The following is a 21,655-nucleotide window of genomic DNA, read 5'->3' on the forward strand; positions in this document are numbered from 1 at the left end:
CTACATTTACATTTACATTTAGTCATTTAGCAGACGCTTTTGTCCAAAGCGACGTACAAGGGAGTTGACTTTTCTAGTCAAGCTACGAGCAATAGAGACCTAGTGTAAGAATAAATACTATTTTACATACGAAATAAAAAAAAAGTGCAGGAATGTAACTGCTGTAATCAATCTTTCTGCTGAGTCATGGTTCGAAGCAGTGCATTTTAGCGCTCTTAGGTTTGCAAAGCTTTTGATCATCTGCAGCACCCACATAGTCCAATTAGATCCACTCTCTCTAACACCATATAATCCCCCCAAAATAATGACACATCCTGAAAGTCCCTCATCATTTTTAAACACAGCTCAGCCAACATCGGTAGTCTCACATTTGCATATTAGTTTTCCCCCTATGGCAATACCAGAACAAGCACTGCATCTGTCAACCAGTCATTCTGGAGTTCTCATTAGACAGACGTTTAGGCGACAGAACTGAACAAAGGCCAAGAAAATTGTCTAGCTAAACACAAAAGAGAAAGCCTTAGCAGCTTAACTCTGCACTGTGAGGCAGCAGAGTACCTTACCTTCACAAACAGCTCAATGGTGGGAAATCCAAACTTTTTAGCTGCAATATCAAACCAGGCCATGGTTGCTAGTGTGTGTGTAGTCAAACACACATTTGTACATTGATGACAGCCGACCGCCGACTCTTCACGGTCAACGTCACAACCCACAATAGAGTTCTAATGTAAGTAATAGTCCTCTGGATGCCCTAGTGTCAAGCTTAGTACCAATAGTCCTCTGGATGCCCTAGTATCAAGCCCAGTACGAATAGTACTTTTGATAATCACGGCTTGTATCATAAAACAGTAGTGCAGCAGATCTTCAGCTCTCTTAAGAGTGCAATTGCTGACTCTCTGAGAGAACCGTTCCAACAAAGTCGAGGAGATATCCAATTGTCTCTAGACATTAACTTGGTTTCTTCTTCTACATTTCTGGGTGCCTTACATGGATCACTTGTGGCAGAGTTTTGGGTCTGTCAAGCTGTGGGTGTGTGAGCGAGGGCGTTGTGTGTGTGCTTCGGGGTGAAGAACAACGAGAATGCTGAAGTGAAAACACTCCGCTCTTTGTTGCTGGACACACAGCTTTCAATGGCCTGCCTTTGTCAACCCCTCTTTTTTTATCCCAACTGGACCAGATGCTCTAACAGCCAGTACAGTTAATTCAAATACCCCAACACACACACACACACACACACACACACACACACACACACACACACACACACACACACACACAATGCCTCTGCAGCAGGTTGAGCTGAAATTGTGCATGATATCAAATCATCTTCATCATCATCATCATCATCAACAACAACATTGTCATCATCATCATGTATGTTGACATGTTTGTAAACTCGTTCATTTTTGCAACATCAAATCGGCAAACAACTGCTAATCTCCTAGCCTTCCAAACAGAGCCTAAAGATGCAATTACAATAATTCTGTGCTTATCAGTCCATACAAACTATGTTGTGTTGTGCTTTTCAATTAAATATCTCCTAATGAAAATGTTCCTTTCCAGTCAGTAACATATTGTTGACTCCATAATGCTTTAGGACAAATATATGATGTTCTCCACATCATTTCCATCAGCTTCTTCATTCTCTTTGCGGTAAGTTGCCATTCCATATTACAGCTTAACATTCACCTGCTGCTCCGCTTCTTAACAACTGAAAATACAGTTTTCTGTCCATCTAGTGCTGTTGAGACTGATATTAAGTGCTCTTCAAGGAGGACAGAAGACTGTGTAGGCGGTAATGGTATGCTGGACCCTTCTCTCAGACAGAAGACTGAATTGTGACCACATAAACCTACTTACACACACACACACACACACACACACACAGAGAGACACACACACAGACACACACACACACACACACAGGATAACATTAACAGAATGACAGGAAATGAGGAGAGTTAACGTTAGACATCCGTATACTCACACACACACTTTTTAGTATGGGACCTTAATGCACCTAGTGAATTAAATGCATCTTTTTCTCCTTCTCTCTTTCTATCTTTGCAAGTGTATGTGTGTGTGTGGGGGGGGGGGGGGGGGGGGGGGCCTTACCTCACAGAATTAGTGTGCACGGCAATGCAATGGCATGTATTTACACGCATTGTGTTTGTCTGTGTATCTGATAGTGGCAGTGCTACTGTATATATGTGTATGTCTGTATCTGATAGTGGCAGTGTTACTGTATATATGTGTATGTCTGTATCTGATAGTGGCAGTGTTACTGTATATATGAGTGTGCCTGTGTGTCTCTATGACCCCAAGTTAACTCCACTGAGAGGCTATGAATAGCCGTGTTCTAGAACAGGTGCATTCTAGAGGGGAGGGACTGGGATCTAATGGAAATGCTGATTGGATGGAGTTTAAATGGTGTAATGTACGGCACTCTACATCAGTGAATGTGTGAGAGTGTGTGAGTGTGTGTGTGTGTGTGTGTGTGTGTGTGTGTGTGTGTGTGTGCGTGTGTGTGTGCGCGCACACTCATATCTGTGTTATGTGAAAGCAACAGGGTTGCATTAAGTCCTGTACCCCCCTGCTCTCAAACAGGCCCAGACCAGCAGGCTCTTAATCAGATTACAGTTTATAGGAATGCAGGCCAACAGAGATTTACCCACAGGAGAGAGCAGGAGAGAGAAAGAGAGAGAGAGGTAGAGAGGGGGAGAGAGCAAAACCATACAGGAGACAGAAAGGGAATGAGAGACCATGAGAAACCATGTTCTTTTCCTTTCTTTCTCTCTCTCTCTCTCTCTTACACAACCACACACACACAAACACACACACACACACACACACACACACACACACACACACAGAGGTATACATGAACACATGCACACAAATAAGCCCACATGCAGTAAGAATATGAAGGCGTGAAGACTTAATTAACATTATTTTGTTGAAATTCATGTCAACCATTGTGTGTGTGTGTGTGTGTGTGTGTGTGTGTGTGTGTGTGTGTGTGTGTGTGTGTGTGTGTGAGGCCCCTGTGTGTGTGTGTGTGTGTGTGTGTGTGAGGCCCCTGTGTGAGTGAGTGTGTGTGAGGCCCCTGTGTGTGTGTGTGTGTGTGTGTGTGTATGTGTGAGGCCCCTGTGTGTGTGTTGAGCCACACACACAAAGACCTCCTTCATAAATATATGACGCTGTTGTGGGACATTAGGGTCTTTACCACAGGCTTAAGGCTTTGGTGCTCTGCCATCATCCACAATTCATGAGAATTGTGTGTGTGAGTGTATATGCGTGTGTGTTCACCTAGTGCAGCTAGTGCAGCTATCTATCAGCAATTACATACACTCACTGCTAACGGTAAAATATTTTCAGTTTTGTCAATCATAGATCTTACAATGACAAAAGGTTACACAGCAAGTCTGTTCAATTCATTAACCTGATGTGACTAAACGATGTTTTCAAAAAACTCCAGAACAGGTTATCGAAACCTATAGATAGATAGATAAATAGATAGATAGATAGATAGATAGATAGCTAGATAGATAGATAGATAGATAGATAGATAGATAGATAGATAGATAGTACACACTTCCTCCTGTGTGCTATTGTTACATCACCTGTATACATTTCAATCAAACATTAAGTAGCCATTTCTTCCAAATCAACAACCAATCACAATGATTCTTGATAGTCTGACTGGATTAATAGCCCTTACAATAGTTCAATTATTAGTAAAACACTAAAACTGAGAAGCACTGAGACTGTTTGTTTTTCTTTCCACATACACAAATGCTCTTAGATATTTCACCATCTAAGTGAGCTTGTCATCTTCCCATCTCATTTCCATAGTCACAACTGACAGAAAGGGAAGTTTCTATACCCTGTGGAAGTTTTCTTATTCGTTAATACGGTCTCGCCATTGAAAGAATGGAAATTGTTGAACACAGATATCATGATTCACATATCTCATGATTGTTCTGTTTCTGTGTTTTTATACGTATATATATATACATTATGATATTCAAACAAAGCTTCACAGTAGCTGCCATAACAAACATGCTGCAAATGTATGCAGACCTAATCTCAGGAAATACCTAACCCACAGCTTTATCTAAATAATGTGCCATTCATATTAGTCTGGAAAGAGATCAGAACCAATCATATCATGCTAAAGTGAAGTGTTATCCAATCAAATGTCAGAAATGAATCTAGGTCAACTGGAACAAACAAAGTGTTGCATTTACAAACCTGGCAGCTTAGAATATAGGTGAAATGTGATAATGTGTCATGTTGAACTTGTTGAATGTTGAATGTGGCAGACATCTGTGTGCACTTTTTGTCATTTCCTTAAACGTCACAGATGTAACATATTGTGTGCTTATAGTGTGACAGAGCCCTGCTAATTAGCTGAAGTAAGCATCAGCCACAAAGGAGATAAGATAAGAAGATTGCATTGAGTTCACATGCAAACACAAACCTCACAGTAACAGCCATGCTGACAGCCAGGCTTTCCTTCTACAAGCTGATTGCTAAACTTTTTGAATCAGCACCGCTATTTGAGGTCCTTCTTGACAAGGCACTGCACTGGCTTGCTTCAAATGCTGTAAACACACTGAATTTGTACTGAATTAAAACTTAATTTTAATATATGTCTGACTCTTACGTCAACACCCCACAAGCTCTCTGATGCGCTTTAATCCTTATTGGTGTGTTACCTGTAAGTCTAACTGAAAATAAAATTTAAAAAAATAATGATAATAATAGTAATAATACAGAATGAGTTACAAAAATATGACTTTTGAAACCGACATTTGAAACCGCTAACGAATCACGGCTCCTTTGCAACCTTCAGGAAAAACACCCAAAGTCACACCTGAACGACATCACTTTTCTGTCCTTTCAAACTCGTCTCGGAAAGGGTATGAGGATACAAATGGAAATGCTAATATAATCCAGACTTTGTGGATATCATCATCACAACAGCACTATTTTTTCTAGAAACAACATTTCAAGGAATCTAGTCATATTTGATTGGGCAAGTGAGGACATTAAGTTATTTGTTAAACTAGGAATAATGAGCTTTCAGACTTGAAGACATTTCTTCCACAGAAACCACAATGGTGAAGTTTCATAGTCTCCAACCATAGTTGGAAGCTAAACATAACAATTTATACAATTTATACTATGTCCTGTTTTCCCTTATACAGGTCAGTTTACATCACTGGTCTATGTCATGTTAGGTCTCAGACCCAGGACAATGGCAGGACCATTGTTCCTGATTTTCTGACCACAGTTTTATTTCTAATATAAATCCAAGGTCTTTATGTAAAAGGTCCAAGACAGACACTTATTTATTTTTCCATCGTATTGATCCCATTTATTGTGTTTGCCTGTCACATAGAAAGTTAGCTTTCAACTGGCAGGCATGTGAGTAGCCACCACGAGGGCTTAAGTACTTCACCTTTGATCCTTCCTGCTCTTACAAAGTTAAAGTTATTTTTGATCATGGGCAAAAGCACACGTCCCACCTGATTCCCAACAGAATGGTCAAGGGTTTATAAGACCAGTTGGTGTTCAAAACATCTGAGAAGAAACGTACCCTCTCACTGAAGAGAATATGCTATGGCTGATCTTTCAGGCTGAACATTCAGTAACCCTACGAAAGAGCTGAAGTGTGCTGAACATAGTGAAGGCATTGATTTCACTATCAGAAGGGCAAAAATGATTCACTGAGATTTGAGATTACTCCTGAGACTGATATTTATATCTGTGAGATCTCCATGAATATGTTATTGAAGAATACGAAGAGTGATCGATATGACTATTAACTGAAGGTCATCATAACTAAGAACTCTTGGAAGACCATTGCTTGATAATTTTTTTAACACTCAAATATTTTTTTCTGTGGGTACCAAGATGACTTTGGTTGCTTTCTTCTAAAAAATTGGTGGAAGAGCTAATGAAATGTAACTGAAATATTTGAAAAACGTCTGCATCTCATTTACTCTCCGGTTCAATGCTAGCCATCTACAATGTGTCAGTTTCCACTCAAACAGAACAGGCTTGCCCTCCTCTGAATTACCTGACCAAATGACCAGACCAGATTTCCCAGTTTCCAGACAGTAATGCAATTAGCTAAAACGCTAATGTGGGCTACTGAATTAGAGACCTCTTGTCCTCTTAGCTGACACGCTAATGCTAATATAGCTAGTGAGCATCACTTGGTTTTGCATGATTGCCTTGGTTAGCATGATGGAACAGGAAACGACAACATGGAACCACCTTGCCCACCTTCAGCAATGACACCGCCAGCACTTACTGGGGATTAAATGACTCACATACAGAGATAAGGTCCATTTAGTGGTCACTGTCCCATGTGGTCCCTAACACTATTAGCAGTGTGACTCATGAAATGGAGGGCTCTGGATTGTTCTTATTGACATGCCTTTTTAAAAATGAGTATTTAAAGACATTGCTAGCAGTAACATCTTTTTTTACACCCAAACACACACACACACACACACACACACACACACACACACAGTCCATTTGGGTTATATGTGGGGCTGGGTGTATGCTTACCTTGACATAGAGGGAGATCTCATAGTCCTGGGGATCTGGACTGAAGTCCTGCTCATCCTCCTGTGGTGCTGAACTCTCCATCCCGACTGTCTTCTTGGGCGCCTCCTTCTCTTCTTCTGTCTCCCTCTTCTTGTGTTTCTCCTTCTCTGTCACGTTCTGGTTTGCCTCCTGTCTCAGCTTCAGGGTAGACCTTCTGATGGTCAGGACAGCAATCTCTGGCCTTGGCAACCCGTTCTCAAACCTGACCTGCTTCTCTCTGAAGGGGATGCTAGTGGTGGTAGTGGAGGTTATGGATGAGGCTGTGGCTGTCGTTGTAGTGACTGGTGCTGGTGCTGACACTGCTGGTGGTGGTGGTGGTGGTGGAGCTGGAGCTGGAGCTGTTGCTGATGCTGAGGCAGGGGCTGTGGCTAAATCTGTGGTTGTTATATTTACTTCAGTTGGGACGCCCGTATGCTCGTGATCCTCTGACTTGCGTCTCGCACGCACCCACGAGGGCACAGTGTCTTCCTGTGGCAGCTCCGTCAACTGGCTCCTCCTCCTTGACTCTCCCTTCGCCTTCAGGATGGCTCTCTTCAGCTCTTCTATCTTTCTCCTCCCTACCTCCTCTAAATCCACTGTGGGCTGCTTGTCAGCGGCCTGCGCTGGTTCTTCTTTCTTGTCCACACCTCCCTCTGTAGTTGCCTGCTCACCTGCCATGACCCTGATTGGCTGCTCTATCTCCTCTCTGCTCCCTCCCCCCTCCTCCGCCGCCCTCTCTGCAGGGGCAGGCTCATCCCGTGTAACCTCTTTAGGCCCTTCCACCTCCTGCTGTCCTCCCTCCACTGAAGCTGGCAAATCCTCAGGGCTGGCCTGCTTGGGCTCTTCCACTTCTCTAACCGCCCCCTCTGCTAAAGCCCCTGCCTGATCCTCTTCAGTAACCGACGGCTGCTGCTCTGACTGGGGTTGCTCTGAGATGTCAGTGTGCACCTCTTCCTCTCCCATACATTCTTCTTCGCTTGTCTTTACAGTCTCTTCCTCCTCTACTCTCTGCTTAGGCACTTCCTCTGCTGTCTTGATAGTTTCTTCCTCCTCTACTCTCTGCTTAGGCACTTCCTCTGCTGTCTTGATAGTTTCTTCCTCCTCTACTCTTTGCTCAGGCGCTTCCTCTGCTGTCTTGATAGTGTCTTCCTTCTCTACTTTCTGCGAGGTTTCATCTTTATTTGTCTTTATATTTTCCTCCTGCTCAACTCTCTCCACGGGCTCTTCATTAGTAATCTGTGCAGTTGCCACATATTCTACTTTCTCCACAAGCTCATTTTCAGTCGTCTTCACAGTTACCTCCTGCTCTACCTCCTCCACCTCCCAACATATCTCTACCTCCTCCAGTAACTCAAGTCCCGTACTGCCACTCTCTTCTGTCACAACTTCTACTTCTTTCTTTTCTACATGATCCTCTGTGTACTCAGTGGCAGGGTTTGGCTCCTGCTCTGGTGGTGGTGATGTGGAGATAGGTGCCTCTGGTTCTTGTGCGTCTGGTGTTTCCAGCTGCTCTGTTGGTACTGGAGTAGTTTCAGGCACCGCTGGTTCCGGTACATCTGATGCTGGCAGTGGCTTGTGTGGTACTGGAGTAGTTTCAGGCACCTCTGGTTCCTCAGCATCAGTGTGCTGTGGGGGCACTCCTTTGTCTGTTTCTGGGCTACTCTCCTCTTCCTCTCTTTCCTCTATTTCCAGACTTTCATCCATTTCTGTTGCCTCAACAACCATGTCAGGCTCATCCTCCTCTGACTCCTTTGTAGCTGCCACCTGGTCTTGCACAAATTCGTCATTTTTACCAGTGGGTCCTGTGGCCTCTGGGCCTGTCTTTGTTTCCCCCTCTGTTGAAGGGATTAGCTCGGTTTCTGCTGGCTGCACAACATCAACCTGTGCCACCTCATCATTGGTCACTCCGGTTGGCTGTGTTTCTCCCTCCGGTACGGCTGCCAATTCACCCTTTGCCAACTGTTCAACAATGGCTTCAGTTGATTGCTCTTTTGCCCGTTTAAACTCTTTATCCTGCACCACATCCTGCATGTCTTTTATATGTTCAACAACATCCAATATAACTTCCTCTTCTTCCTGAACTTTTTCTCCATTCTTCTCTACCACTTCAGTATCTGTGCACACAGAACTTGCCTCATTTGTAGATTCTTCGATTCCAACCGGCTGGTTCTCCTCTTCTCCCTCCTTTCTCTGTTCATCTGCAAGTGGTTCAGGCTTTTCAACCTCTACCTCCTGCTCCAGTGGCTCCTCCGTGTCTTTCTCCTGCAATCCCTCCTGCGACTGGTGCTCCAGTTCAACTCTCTTTTCTTGCTCGCATAATGTATAATGTACTTGAGCCAACACCTGTGTCTCTTCAGGTGTTGGCTCAAGTTCTTGTGTTAACTCTGGCTCTCTGGCTGGTTCTGATTGTGGTGATGGTTCTGGTTCTGTTGCGGAAAGGCCTGTTTGATCTGGAGGATCCTTTTCAGGTGTTTCTGGGGACTCTTCAGCACTGGTCTCTTTGTCTTGACCCAATTGTCCCACACTCCCTGCTTTTGTTTCGACATCTACTTTGTCACGCTCCTTCTGTGATTCCTTCGCCGGCTTGTCCAACTCTTTCACTGTTTCTTGTGGCCCAATAGCAGCTGGAATTCCATTGATGGAGTTTGGATCTCCTTCAGTCGTGTCCTCGCTCATCATTTCTTCATCCACTTCCTCAGCCAATTCCACCTCCTCCTCCTCCTCCTCTTCCTCGTCCTCACCACTATTCTGTGGCTTGTCCATTTCCAAAGTCGATCCCTCGTGGATCAGTGCTCCATTCGTTGAAAACTCCGAGATTGAGTTTGAAGGCGCCGTTTCAGCTTTAGCTTGCGCCATGTTGAAAGAGAGGCTGGAGTACGCCACAGAGCAAAAAAGCACCGCAAAGCACTGGGAGCTGTATTCAACAAGAGAACAACCAGCACAGCAACAGGGTGCTTAACACTCCAGTTTCTACTGTTCAACTCGTAACTGCCCTGGTTTCTTACAAGCCAAGCGGTAACTGGTTCTTCTCTCTCCCTCTCCCTCGCTCTCTGCCACCCTCATCACCCCCCGTCTTCTACGGAGGATTATGGTGCATTTTGGACCCTGATCCCCACATGACTTGCCTTGATAAATCCGCTCCAGGGGGGAGGAGGTTGCTGGGCCAAGGCTGATCGCTTTAAAGATCAAGGCACGCCTTCCAACTCACCCTCTGGCCCCAAGAGTCACCCTCTCTCGCCCATGCTCAACTCTCTGTCCCTCCCTCTCTCCCTACCTTTCTCTCTTGATCTATCTATCTCTCTATTCCTTTAAATACACTCACAATATTCCTTTAAATCATCCAACAATAATAATTATCATTTGAGTCTGTAGCTGGGGAAACTTTGTTTATCGTTTTTTTTTCTACTACAGTCCTAGAGTTTGACATCAGTGAAAACTCACTATTTCCCACAGCATGAAATTCAGTGGCTTTTTAATGAGACTCCAGCATTAGAAAAACTCAATAATTGTAATGGTGTTTTGATGAGATCCTAGCATTAGCAGAACTCAGCAATAGCCATTTTTTATATTTGAACAGGCACACAGATTACAGATCTATCTTGGCCTGATAGTTATTAAATTAATTGTAGGCCAATGTCAAATAAGTAAATAATTTGTGGTAGTTATATATATATTACAGCCTGAGATCATTTTCTCTTCGCTCTTCTTTGATTTTCTGTTTGCTTGTTTTTTGTCTCTCTTGTCTTTTTCTCATCTTAATTCCTCATCAAAATGTGCACCACCCCATCCTTTTAGATAACTTAAATTAACATAGGCTATGTAAAAAAAAATCAACATTTATTCTGAGAACACTTGTTGATGAGATGATGTTGCTGTGGCATTTTGTGGTTTTCAAATCAAATATATTTGGGTCGCAAAATTCTGTATAAAAGTTTTAGCCTTGAATCCGAGGAATAAGTAGGCCTGTGGCAGCAGAATATAGGCCTACTGTAAACTAGCCTGACGATGTCATACTCATAATTCTAGTCAGAATATGAGTCTGATATCGCTCCATTGGGCTGTGATTATGGGGCGTGTTTCAACCGAAACAGGAGAAAAAATGCCTCTTCGCTCAATTGGTTACCTACAACCAATCAGAACAACGTAGTATGTGACCAGGGCCAGCTGATAAATTAAACTTTTACCGGATCCCGTAGGAAGCAAGGCAAAAACATCTTTTCGATTGATAAATGCCTTGATCACGTTTCTCTGTTCCTCTTTCAAAATGAATGCACTGTCAATGTCTAAATGGACTCGAATCTATACATTTCAGCTCTCCAGCGGCAGCCATGTTTGTTTAAAACGAATTTAACTCGTGTGTTGGTGACGTGGTTGATTACGTTACTGTTGATGATCTGTCCATCATCGTATAAAGCCCGCCTTGACAATTTGATTGGTCCGGCAATTTCTGTCCGAAAATAATTTCTCCCAAATGGAGTAGCCTAATGCCAGACCGAACTTCCCGACTTCAAATGTTGTGGGCGGGGCTAAGTTCGGTCTGGTATCCAGGCTAACTGTACACTGTACAGTGTGATGGACTGACAGTGATGTGTGTTTCACCCTTTCGCCAAAAGGGGGCATCATATGCCAACATAGCCCAGTGCAGCTCTACATATTTGGCCTTATTTATATAGGCTGATGCTCTAATGACAGTGTCAGGTACGATTGCGATAGGCCTATCGCGAATGTTTTGGACATACTTCGCAAACTCAGCAAACCGGCAAAATCTAGCTGCTTTGCATTGAGGGTACCATGCGCTGTGACAGCTAACTGACAGCGCAAAACGCGGAAACAGGAATAGCGCAAGCCACCAGCTGCTTCGTCTCTGACACCGCCTGTCAAAACAAAAACGTCATCTTCTGGAGGCAACCATAGAGTATTGCTGTAGCCTACCTTGTCGCGGACAAGTAATGATAATATGTCACATTACAAACGGGTTGACCTTATTTAGTGTACTTCACGGTGACCGGTATGCTACTACTGGTGTTTAGCTGTCCCGCGTCAGCAGTTGCCCTGTTGCGTAGGTTCGGTGATGGCAACTAACTCCCGTCTGTAATCATTATTTAATCAGCTTGTTTATACGTTCGAGAGCGGGATAGCATCAAGGAGTGATTGTTTGTTCGCCAGTAATGCAGCAATCGGAAAACAGAGCAGGGGAGGCTGCGGTAGAGCTTACCGACCTTCCCAACGCGCTTATTGCATGTAAAGTACTGGAGGATGTCTTCAATGACGATCATTTGAAGGTAAATAAACGACACAAGCAGAACAAATTATAATATCATGTTCATGCTCCTGATTGTATGCACCAGCAATGATTATGTTTTGTGGATGCCTTTCGCCCGTATTTATGAACTAGGCTACTTCGGTCTGCATTAGCCTGTCAGCTATCATACTGAGGAGGGGCTTTCTCGAGTGCAGGACTCGGTCTCTTCACTGGTCCAGTGCAGTTGTCGAATGAATGAAAACACATATAGCCTATTTGAAGCTTCCATTTTCACGGGCATGCCTCACCTTAGCTAACGTTTGATGTCTTAATACTTTATCTGCATTTAATTCACACCCCATCTGAAGTGTCCCTCTTATAGCTCTGCATGCTGGATTTAGCATAATGTCTAGGTAGTAATTGTACAACCGTTTGGACAATGAGACCTGTTCGCGCTCTCCCGTGCTGCGGTCCTGCTGTGTTGCACGGTCGGCCTAAAACCACAGGAGCACACCACCTCACTCCAATGCCTTTAGGCAACACTCGCGAACGCATTATTTGGTTTACAAAAGATAAACACACCAGCACGGAAAATTGCCCTCATACTATTCCGATGATTCCTAACGTGGGTTGGAAAGTGTCTCATTTCGGAAATATGTGGCCCAGTAGGCTAACTTACTTCAGTGCTGAGTGAATGACAGGGCTGGGCAGAGATGAACTGGCTTGGCCTTTTATACCTCTAAAGAGAAACCATGCAGGCCAGCAGCACAACCCACAGACATGTCTTTGACCTCCATGTGTAGTGGAAAATCTCCCATATTTGTGTTGAGAGTTGTGTGAGAGGTCAAAGGGTTTCTGTTAGTGGCCTGGTCAGGTTTCTCACAGTGAAGTTTGTGTCACTCCAGAACAAAGTTTAGGATAGAATAATAGAAATATCTTTCATCATGACTGTCTGACAAGTCATTCTGACACTTGTCAGCATGTAGACCACCTTTCCTCATAGTTTTTCTGAGGTTAAATCTTTGTAGGTTAATCATATAAGCTAATGCAGATCTCTTAGCAGGAGGGTTTGGCCCCTCTGTTTGACAGAATTAGTCAAGCTATTGTACATGGGTTCCATTGGCACAATGGAAAATGTATTAGCTAACAGGGGCTACATGTCAGTTAATGTTGCCGTGGTAACAAAAGAACAGTGACAAGAAGACAGTCAGTCAAGAGCGGCTCAAAGTGCTTCTGGCACATAACACAAGGTTGTGTGTGTGTGTATGTGTGTGTTTGCGGCCTTGTTGCTGTTACACCTGCTCAGTTGCTGTGGTGTTAGTGCAGGGTCATTCTTGGCCGGTGATACTGGGTAACTGATCTGAGTTTTGTGACTGTTAGCTGACATCATTGTGTTATATATTAGGTTGCTGGCTGTAGTGGATAAAACCTGTTTGTTCTCATACAATATTTAGTATGGAGTCTGCTTTAAAATGGCAGCTCTCAGCTTTGACAACTGAAGGGAAGTCGTAGGATTGGGTTGTAGATGTACGATATACTAATGTCTTTCCAAATGTGATGTAGGGTGGATCTATGGGCGTCATAGCATCTTGAGTGTGTCTCCCATATCAATGTAAATATTTTGGCCTCAAAGACCACAAATGGTCCATATGGAGTAAAGTGGTCAGTTGTTATAACACTCATCAGAGGCCTACGTACATTGAGGTATTCATCATCAGATGCCTCATCTGTCATGCTTGCCATGTCATTTTCTCAACAATCTATGGAAAATATGCATCTGTTTCTACAAATGCCTGGTTCTGTACATGACAGGTGGCCAGACTAAGACACATGCATATACTCCTTACACACACCATTTTTGTCTCTCTCATTATCTTTCTCTCTCTCTCTCTGTTTCTCTCTCTTTCTCTGTCTAGCTCTCACTCTTTCTCTCCCCCTCCCTCCCAATCCCAGTAAATCCCACTTCCTTCATATGTGTAACTCATTCTGCCATACGTTCACAGGGCACACACACACACACTTCTCATTCATGTTCATGATTGGCCCTCATGGCCCTCAGGCTTGGAGCGCTGTGTCTGCATGGACTAGCAGGCAGCGTGCTGTGTTTGTTTCCTGCCTGGCACCGCTCAAGAGCCTTAATCTCCTCACGACGCCCCAGCCATGGAAAAGCAAGTCATGCATGGTTCTGTGTACATAACATTCTTCTGAGTAGTCATGCATTTGGCGAGGGCTTTTCTTTTTTTTTTCAACTTGTACTTGTACTTTCCATCAGCCAGGCTGGCTAGTTAAGGCACCCAGGGGCGAGTGGCTTGCCTCCAAGACAACCCAGCTGGACGTAGGGGTCATGTTACTATAGAATGGGTATGCGGTCTGAATAAAGGACGTTGTTCATTCAACCCTGTCGGAACCCCATTTTCGGTTCCAAAAGTGTCCCACCGGTTGGTCTCACTGCCGAGGCTCTCAATGAAAGGGTTTTATACGAGGAGAAGAATAGATTATGCCAATAGCAGGGGTGCATAGAAAGCCTTTCTTATTCTTAAGATATTATTCTAAAGAGTTGCACAACAGCCTTCACAATAAACCACAGAAATGGTTCTCACAGGGTGCACAAATCAGATCCTCTTGAAGGGGCTAATGACGTTCCATAAGGGCCTGACCTAGCACCTGATCTGTTTCTTCTATTACCAAGTTTTACATGGTATTACGCCTGTGATGTCATACTTCAGGCATAATTGCATAGACAGTATTGTACTGGATTGAAGTTAAGGTTTAGTAGGAGATTGAATGTGCTTTAGCAAGCATTGCTGAGATACCTAGATAAAATATACATGGATACAAAGCCAAGCGTTGCTTTGTGGGATGGGTGAGTTTTGTTAAAAGGTTAATTACGGCATACATTTTGTAACAGTCATAGCAAAATAGAGTCACAGACTTGCCGTAGCATGTATTTGACCTCAGGGTGTATGACAGATAGCGCTGTAATGGTGTGATACTCATAGCAGGTCTCTCAGCGTGGAATGACGTGACAAATGATCAGTCATATTGATGACGCGTTGACATCTGATCATGTAACCGAGCAGTGGCCACCGAAGGCTCCCACACAGGTCAGTGCGCCAGTGAATGAATGAATGCACGCCAGTCAGGAGGACATAAGAGCACTCCAGCAGTAGAGCACTCCAGAGCCCTGGCGGTGGGGTCTTATCAGTGTCATCTGCACGCTGAGAAACGGAGACTCCACAAAGATGGTCAAATGCAGGCAGGGAGCTGCTGGCCATTTATTACCATTCTCGGGTAACTCTACACCCGAGGCCTGGTTACCAAACGGAAAATATTACCAGTGTCAGTTGCTCTGTGACTCAGACAGAAACCTGCTCTGCGAAACACTCCTGAGCAGGATGTTTGTGTGTGTGTGTGTGTGTGTGTGTGTGTGTGTGTGTGTGTGTGTGTGTGTGTGTGTGTGTGTGTGTGTGTGTGTGTGTGTGTGTGTGTGTGTGTGTGTGTGTGTGTGTGTGTGTGTGTGTGTGTGTGTGTTTGGTACAATTTCAAGGCAGATGGAAATTGAGAGAGCATGTGTGTTTAAATGCATTTCAAGATTGTAAACAATGTTGAGCAGTGTATGGACAGGTGTGTGTGTGTGTGTATGTCCGTGTGTGTGTATATATCTGATCTTTAGCATATGTTCACACTTTGAGTCCTCAAATATCAAATGTGGGTGTGTGTGTGTATGTGTGTGTGTGTGTGTGTGTGACTGTACAGCGCCTGCATGCATTGCGTGTATTGCGTTGTATGTGAACTGTAAATGGCTTTGTTCCCTGTGCTGCTTTGATGTGTGAAGGGGTGAGGGCGATGATCATAGCCAGGGCCCACATATCTTTCCATGCACAGATGGGCTAGTGTGGCCCAGCCTCTAAGTCCTCCCTGTGCTCCAGTAGAATGTGTGCTGGGTTAGTGGTGTTATGTAATTACATTTTTTCAACAACGGTGTGTATGTCCTCTGATGGTTGGTAGCGCCAGCGCTTCAGCTTACCCTTGAGAATCTGTAGGCAGTTAATTTGTCTTTGGCAGTCGAGTTTTTTTTGGTTTTAATATTGGCATTGAATGTAACCTGCAGATTACCAGCAATAAATCCCTGCAGATAATACAGCAGGCTTCATAATGAAATTGTATTATTTTAATGTATATTGTGCGTGTGTGTGTGTGTGTGTGTCTCTCTCTCTCTGTGTGTGTGTGTGTGTGTGTGTGTGTGTGTGTGTGTGTGTGTGTGTGCGTGTGCATGTGCGTGTATGGTTGTGTGTAGCGTGAAGGGCTGAGTCAGGAGGTTAAATATCTGCAGATCTTTGTTTATCTTCTCCTCATCGCCACCCTGCTTTGCATAACACACCTGTGTTTTCCGCCCTGCATTTTTCCACCTCTTTATTTTGGTTTCATATTTTCATGTTTCCATCCTCTCATCCATGGGGGGAGGGGGGTGTAGGAGGAAAAGGAGGAGGGATCTCAGCACTGGCACTGTCCTCAGAGACACATACACACACTGAACATACATGCAAACACACACACACACACACACACACACACTCACGCTTGTAATGTCTATATGCTGTATATACCCACACAAGTAAATACACGTACAGTTGCTGTCCTTGATTCCACATACTGTACATATTAACACCACAGTTGTGTGTGTGTATGTGGGGTGGGGGGCGGGGGCGGGGGGTGAGAGAGAAAGAGAGAGAGAGTGTGTGTGTGTGTTTCAGCAGCTTATCAGTGCTGTGTCAGTGTCCTACTGAGAGCTCTATGGCGTCTCTGGTAGGAGGTGGAGCTCACACGTCATTGCCTGACAAAAATACACCTGAGCGCACAGCTCACAACCTATTCATACACTACTCACTCACTACTCACTACTCACTCAGTACTCACTACTCACTCAGTACTCACTCAGTCACTAACTACTCACTCAGTACTCACTCACTACTCACTCAGTCACTCAGAAGGGGCAAGACAGGGAAGAAGACAGGCAGAGGGACGTCATATGTATGACCAAAGGGAGAATTAGGACAAAGTGGGCCATATATCATTAGCTAACCCAACACAACCAATGTCAGTCAGTGGGAAGCAGTGGTCAGAGGATGAGAATGAGAGAGCAAGGAACAGGACAGAGCGAGTGACCGAAATAGAGAGTATGGGAAAGAATGAGAGCAGGACAGAGAGAGAGAGTGAGAGAAGGGGAGGGAAGGGAGAGAGGGAGAGAGAGAGGGAGAGGGAGGGAGAGAGAGGGAGAGAGAGGGGGATTAACAGGTGGACAGCCAGGCTTTCAGAGGGTGATGTCATTAGTTTCCAGTCCCTTTGCTTTCTGTGTGAGCGAGGGATTAGTCAGCTTGAGAGGGAGAGGGGGAGGGACGGAGGGACGGAGGGAGCAATGCATGAGTTGGAAGGTAAAAGACACACCTCCCATGCCCTGAGAGTGTTAGAGTATGTGTGTGCGTGTGTGAGAGAGTGTGTGTGTGTGTGTGTGTGTGTGAGAGAGAGGGATAGAGAAAGGAGTTAAGTAGGCGGTACTGGCCCGTGACTGCCCTCATATAAGCTGGGGGGGAACTGGAGCCTCTCTATCTTACACACAGAGTGAAAGCTCAAGAGAGGACTGTTTGTGTCTCACGCCTACTGAGTGTTGAAATACACCTGCTTGAGTTGCCGGGGCTTAATTTCCATGAGCGGACAAGTTAGAGGACTCAGACAGACTGGATCTCTTCTGGCAAACAGGAAGCCAGCTTTTTTTAACGTGGCAGTGTGAACGGTAGTTGGATTGGGCCTCTGTGCGCGTTTATTGAGGTCAGTTTGCTCTGGTGTGCACATGCTTTAAAGGACAGAGTAGAAGAAGAAAGGATACAAAGAAGCACTGATTTTTTTTTCTTTTCCTCCGTTTTACTGTGCGTTTGTGAAACGAGTCCTCTCCACGCAAGGCTTTGATTTCATTGGTTGGCGCCCTCCTGTCTTTTTTCCCATCATGCATTTGAAAATGACAAAGTGTAACCGGTTCTGCCTGGTAGCGGCACTTGTGGATCAGGAAGTGTTCATCCGACCTGAAGTCCGGGTAAGGATCCGTAGGTGACTGGACAGCAATGGAAAGAGGGCTTGTGTTTGTGTGATGTTGGCACACAGGACTATGTTCTGATTAAAGCTGAGCTTTGTGCTCACGTTGCCAGTTCTTGCATAATGCAAGAACTGGCATGTCATGTAACCACACTTGTACACACATGCTGTAAATGTTTGGTGAAGTTTGGTGTGATTCCTCCAGATTGTTTGTAGAACCAACACCCAGGGTTATTTGGTGGTGACATTTATAGACATCAACTGCCTTTGACGATCAGCAATAATCAGGGGTAGATTACTGGTTAAGGTGTTCATTTCTGTCTGTCCCTCTTGTGTGTGTGTGTGTGTGTGTGTATGACTGTTATGGATCTCCAGACACAGTTTGAAGCCCTGTTCCTGGCCTTCGATGCCAGCACAACGTTCCAGTTCTTCAAGAGTTTCCGGCGTGTGCGCGTCAACTTCACAGAGGCCCTTGCCGCGGCGGAGGCTCGTGAGAAGCTGCACAAGAGCGTCTTCAACGGCAAAGAGATGCGTCTGTACTTCGCTCAGGTGCGGACGGGTCAAACATATGAGAATGGGACACACACACACACACACACATACTTTTTCTGTTGAAGAGTTTGACTGACCCTTCGAAATATTTACTACACATAGTGATGTGTGTGCATTCCTTTGGACATCTAACAAAGTAGTCAAGATCACTTATATGCGTACACATTCTTCTGTGCCTAAGCACACACACACACACACACACACACACACACACACACACACACACACACACACCTGTACAATGTAATTTCATACAAAGGCCCCTAAAGTATACCTATAAAGAGAGCTCTCAATTTCACATCTCATTTGCCTCAAGTGTAATGCTTCATGAAGTGGTTCATACTCCTGGTGGATATAATTCATATGCTTTTCTGTGCCTCTCTCTGTCTCACTCCATCCATCTCCTTATTCTTAGAGTGGCCCCTCATGGACCATCTACTTTCATCGTCATTCTGTGTCTTGCACCTCAATCTCTCTTTCCTTCTCCCCTTTCTAACCTTCTCTCTCTCTGTCTCTCTCTCTGCCTCTCTCTCTCTCTCTCTCTTTCCCTGCACATAATAACTGCCTTGACCATAGGACCAGGGGTATTTAAAGTATTTCTGTCTCTCTCTCCATCCTCTCTCTCTCTCTCTCTCTCTCTCTCTCTCTCTCTGTGTGCGCAGTCAGTGCTCATCGGCAGCCCCAGCCTGCATCCTCCCAAACCAGAGAAGCAGTTCCTCATCTCCCCCCCAGCGTCTCCTCCAGTGGGCTGGCAACAGGCTCCAGACGCCCAGCCCCTCATCAACTACGACCTGCTGAGTGCCATGTCCAAACTAGGGCCAGGTACTTCAGTGTGTTTATTACCAACATGTCCACACCCCTATTGACTGCGCCCATATGTATGTGACTGGCTCTCTGTGACAGACGCACACATTCTCATTCACACTTATATAACAGCTTTATGTTTACTCTCCCTCTCTCTGTCTCTCTCTCTCTCTCTCTCTCTCTCTGTCTGTCTCACACACACACACACACACACACACACACACACACACACACACACACACACACACACACACTCACACACACAAGCACATGACGTTCACAGCAGTTACATATGGATTAACACGGCTTGACAAACACCCTCACACACCGCATAGACATGCTCACACCCGTGCAGAGCTAGGCGTTCTCACTTTCCTCTCCTCTTTGTTGAAGGGGAGCAGTATGAGCTCCACACCGGCACCCCCACCACCCCCGCCGTGATTGTCCACGTGTGCGAGGCCGAGCAGGACAGCTCTGAGGGCGAGGGCGAAGCCGACGGCGGCGAGGGGGGGAAACGCGCCCGCCCCAAAATCATCCAGACCCGCCGCCCCGACTTCACCCCCACCGTCACACAATGAGAAGGCTCCGGGAGTTTTTTTTTTTTAAGCCTGAGGCGGTGACCCCGGAAGTTGCAGTCTTTGTCATCCCAAACACCAGGGGGCGCTGAAGTGCGACAGCCTGCCTACACACATCAGAGCAGAGACGCCAGCAGCACTTCCTCATCTCAAAACATGCTTTTTTTTTTTCATCTCCCTCTAGCATACGCAGAGGACCGGAGATCCGTTGCATCTGGGATATGGTCATAACGTCGTAACTGTTTGTTTGTTTTTAAAAAAAAACACAGCAGATGTTGTCTCTTTTTTTTGTCTTTGTTCTGTTTGTGATTCAGGACAACAGTGAGAGGGAAGAGGGGGGACTGTAAAAGCTGTTGCTCTGGGGCACAATGCCTTTCTCCTGTGCTGATTACAGCTCTGCGCTCTGACAGGTGTATGAGCAGTTGTGTTAACTGGTGTAAAATACTGTCTTTGTGTTCCGTGGATGATTGTCTCTTGCATTGTACAGCCTCTCATGGTTATGGGGAGGCTTGCCGTATTTGCCACTATGATCTCTGTGTCGTCTGTAATGTAAAAAAAAACTAAAAATACAACTTTATCATCTCTGACTCAACGTAGCTCTGTGTTGTCGTCTCCAAAAGAGTCTGATTGGTTCTGTCCTGTCGAGATTACCACAGACTTGTGTGAGTCTAAAAGCATGGTGCACTTTAAGAGGGAAGCCTTAACCTATACTACGCTACTTAGACAACTCAAATAGCTAGAACTGCGCACAAATAGATAGGAGATGAATAGGTGATTCATCAAGACTTGTCCTACCAAACCTGATGGGAGTACAATAGTATACTTGGCAATGTTGAATTAATGGGTGGGTTCATTTTACATAAGTGGTAAGAACAGCATTATGTAGCTCTTTTTGATGTGCTAGGAACTTCATTTTGAATAAAGATATCTTGCTCGTAAGCATTGGGTTTCAACCTAAATAAAATTATCTATACCAAAGAATGTGTTGTGGGGCGTCTTTGATTCTTTGTCTAGTTGGACCGAAATATTAAAATACATGCCCAAAATCAACGTTTGTTACCAACATTTGTCTCAACTCAACCATGGAGCAGGACTGGCATAACTCACCCTTTTCCTTTTTGTCTATAAATCACCTACAAACCAGTAATCTTTCTTTCTGAATTTCACATAGCTGGCGCAGTAAAGCCTTCAGCAAGGCTTCAGTGTTTGGCACACTACACCATGTTTGGCAACTAAGATGGTCCATTCTAGTTTGGTGGACAAAATTGTTGCAATGCCTCAGTTATGTAAGATGTGATATGAATAAGGCAATAATAACACATGCAAATCATTTTGTGTTCATACTGATCTACTACAGTGTATTCAAAAGGGAAATATCCAAATCGACTCTTGTCCTTTGAGATTTTAGGTTGAAAGTTAGCAACCAGGGCAAGTTTTTCAAACCTTTCAAACCGTGATCACACGTTTTCGGATCAAAAGGATTTGGACTTTAAACCTAAATTGTATCAACCTTAATGCACTATTTGAGTTTTTCCAAAACAAAGGCATACAAGAGGATGGATGTCATACCAGAGGTCAGGATGGCCTACATTTTAAGTTTAGAGGTGACCTTGGGGTGGATTGATAAGAAATTTGATCCACTTCATTTAAAATCAATAAAGATCATTGAAGAGTAAAATATAAATCTTAATAAAAAAAACTATGCCAATTGAGTTTAAGGTTAGGTATTCTTATTTTGACTACTGTGTGCAGATAGAGAATGCAGGTGACTTCAATGCTGTTTACCTGC

The 21,655-nt window shown here is 44.5% G+C and overlaps 2 protein-coding genes across 3 annotated transcripts in view; one reads left to right on the forward strand and one right to left on the reverse strand.

The window, feature by feature from the left end:
* Nucleotides 1–10,051, reverse strand: part of LOC105889574 (titin) — a 12,948-nt gene extending 2,897 nt beyond the window's left edge. Inside the window, exon 1 of the mRNA XM_031582810.2 lies at nt 6,589–10,051. Within this exon, the coding sequence (XP_031438670.1) occupies nt 6,589–9,462 (2,874 nt within the window). The 5' untranslated portion in view covers nt 9,463–10,051. The remainder of the gene's footprint in view (nt 1–6,588) is intronic.
* Nucleotides 10,052–11,211: 1,160 nt separating this feature from the next.
* Nucleotides 11,212–20,844, forward strand: rcan1b (regulator of calcineurin 1b). Of its 2 annotated transcripts, none has more exons than XM_012815451.3 (4): nt 11,212–11,888; nt 18,311–18,484; nt 19,150–19,309; nt 19,685–20,844. In XM_012815451.3, exons 1-4 carry the CDS (start codon nt 11,775–11,777, stop codon nt 19,867–19,869), a joined length of 633 nt encoding a protein of 210 aa, XP_012670905.1. In that variant the 5' UTR covers nt 11,212–11,774; the 3' UTR covers nt 19,870–20,844. The 2 variants fall into 2 exon arrangements, with proteins under 2 accessions (XP_012670905.1, XP_031438691.1); XM_031582831.2 differs by lacking the exon at nt 11,212–11,888 and adding an exon at nt 17,265–17,936.
* The last annotated feature ends 811 nt before the right edge of the window (nt 20,845–21,655 follow it).

The sequence above is a fragment of the Clupea harengus genome, chromosome 16, assembly GCF_900700415.2.
Source record: "Clupea harengus chromosome 16, Ch_v2.0.2, whole genome shotgun sequence".
Lineage (NCBI taxonomy): Eukaryota > Metazoa > Chordata > Actinopteri > Clupeiformes > Clupeidae > Clupea > Clupea harengus.